General features: G+C 47.9%; 1 protein-coding gene across 1 annotated transcript; it reads left to right on the top strand.

The window, feature by feature from the left end:
• Positions 1 to 964: 964 nt before the first annotated feature.
• PPTG_25037 (hypothetical protein) lies at positions 965 to 1,081 on the top strand (the record flags this gene model as incomplete). The annotated part of the gene is made up of 1 exon (XM_008919239.1): positions 965 to 1,081. One exon carries the CDS (start codon positions 965 to 967, stop codon positions 1,079 to 1,081), a length of 117 nt encoding a protein of 38 aa, XP_008917487.1.
• Positions 1,082 to 1,866: the final 785 nt, after the last annotated feature.

Raw genomic sequence — 1,866 nt, 5'->3', positions numbered from 1 at the left:
CTCACGTAGACCATGATCCCGATGGCGCAGCACGGTATCCGTCTTCTTGAGTACTGCCAACGTCGTTATGATGCTCTGCTTCTTCTCCCGCTGGTCATTTGCGATAGCGAACCCATAAACTGTTCCAACTCCAAGGCTTTCCCTTTCAAGCACTTCTTGTCGCAAGGATCCTCTTGAATAAGACGAGTGACGAGCTCGCGAAGCGCTCCGTCATTCAATTGATGTTAGTTGCCACAGTACTGGAATATTCATCAAAAATCACTGTCGATTGTCTGGATCTCGTTACCGCATGAGCATTCTACCTCTGAGTCTGGGCCGTCGGGACCCAATGGCACGATCAAGGTAGGCGTTAGAAGGTGACCATACAAAACCCACGAGACGACAAGGGCCCAACTGACATCTCCAGGTGGATGAGATTCGCGACGTCGAAAATGGCGTTGTCGATGCATTTCGTCTTTTCCTCTACGTCTTGCAGTGGATCGCTGGTTGCCAATCCTAGGTGCAAGATTTAGAGGTCGTGCTTGCTGAACTGCTTCATTATTTTGTTCTCTGCGCCAGCGGAAAGAGCTACCACCAACTAGACCAATGTTCATGCTGAGATGTTCCAGTTCGCCAAGATACTGGTCTCGGAACATCGCAAGCAGCGAGTAATTCTTTCTTACCTATCGTTCTCACACCCTAGGGCCAGTATTGTTAGTTCTGGTGGAATGTTTGCGTTCGTTATATAAGAAAAAGAGGCCCCGCAAAATAAACGGATGCTAGTAAACATTTTTGAGTTTTTGAGATAATCGCCTTTAAACTGGACCCTTCTTTTTTCGAACTTAAGTGATTTTTTTCAGGAGAGGGGATTTTGTCAAATCTCTAAATTTCGAGGTGTATCAGTGGTAAGAGGCCACGATGGAGGAGCTCGCTGCGCTCGCAGACACCTCCACAGCAACAGAGAATGACTCTGTGGTAGCTCACGATGAAGCCCACAGTGACACTAGCGCTGGATGTGGAGACGCTAGTTGAACGCCTCTCCGATCGGATCGAAGAACGTGCTTCCATCATTACCGCGCTCTACCGGAATATCCAAATTTGAGGGCCTCTATGTGATTACCTTTGCCCAAGCGGACATAGCTATCATAACTCAAGCGAAGAATCTACAATCAGGCGTACACCAGCGGGATACAGTTGAATTGATTCCGGGAAGCACGTACCAAAGTGTCGCGGATCGCTGGATAGTTGTTTTCCGAAGAGAGAAGATTTACTTATTAATAAATGAAATTGCAAACAAAGAAACTCATTAACTCCTTGTATTTTCCACCTTCAACTGTGTGGTCAAGTGCTGTCATCTCGTTGGATCCTTGGTCTAACAGCAACGTATGAGGCAGATCATCCCGGGAATACCACGTTAGCAAGCCAGTTAGGCCGACGGTGTAGGGCACGGAAACAGCTTGCAGAAGTGCCATATCCCGTCCTTGATCACGAGAAGGTAATACGAGTCACCATAGCCATCTCGAAGGAAGAGGAAGTCCTAGTGGACGAACTCCTTTCGTTCCGTAGGTGTGAGTAGCGGTCCATACGGTCGAGGAATGAGTCGAGGATATTTAAAATACTTGAACAGCAGACAACCGCGGACGCAATTTGCAGATTATCCTCCAGCTTGGTAATATAGAATCGGGAATTCAGCGAAAGGAACATCGATTCGTGGTCACGATGGCCCTGTGCACCACAGTGCGCCACAACAAGAATTCTGGCTAGTAAATCGTGAGCTACTGTTGGAACCTATGGACGTTCACCGACAAGCTGCACACCATTCTCCTCCAAAAAAAATGTCTCTCAGTCAAGCCTGCTCACGTCCAGAGAGAGCTACGCAGCTGGATG

The sequence above is a fragment of the Phytophthora parasitica genome (assembly GCF_000247585.1).
Source record: "Phytophthora parasitica INRA-310 unplaced genomic scaffold supercont2.606, whole genome shotgun sequence".
NCBI classification, from domain to species: Eukaryota; Oomycota; class Peronosporomycetes; order Peronosporales; family Peronosporaceae; genus Phytophthora; species Phytophthora nicotianae.
The sequence above is the reverse complement of the archived record's forward strand: the minus strand, read 5'-3'. Positions and strand labels throughout refer to the sequence as shown.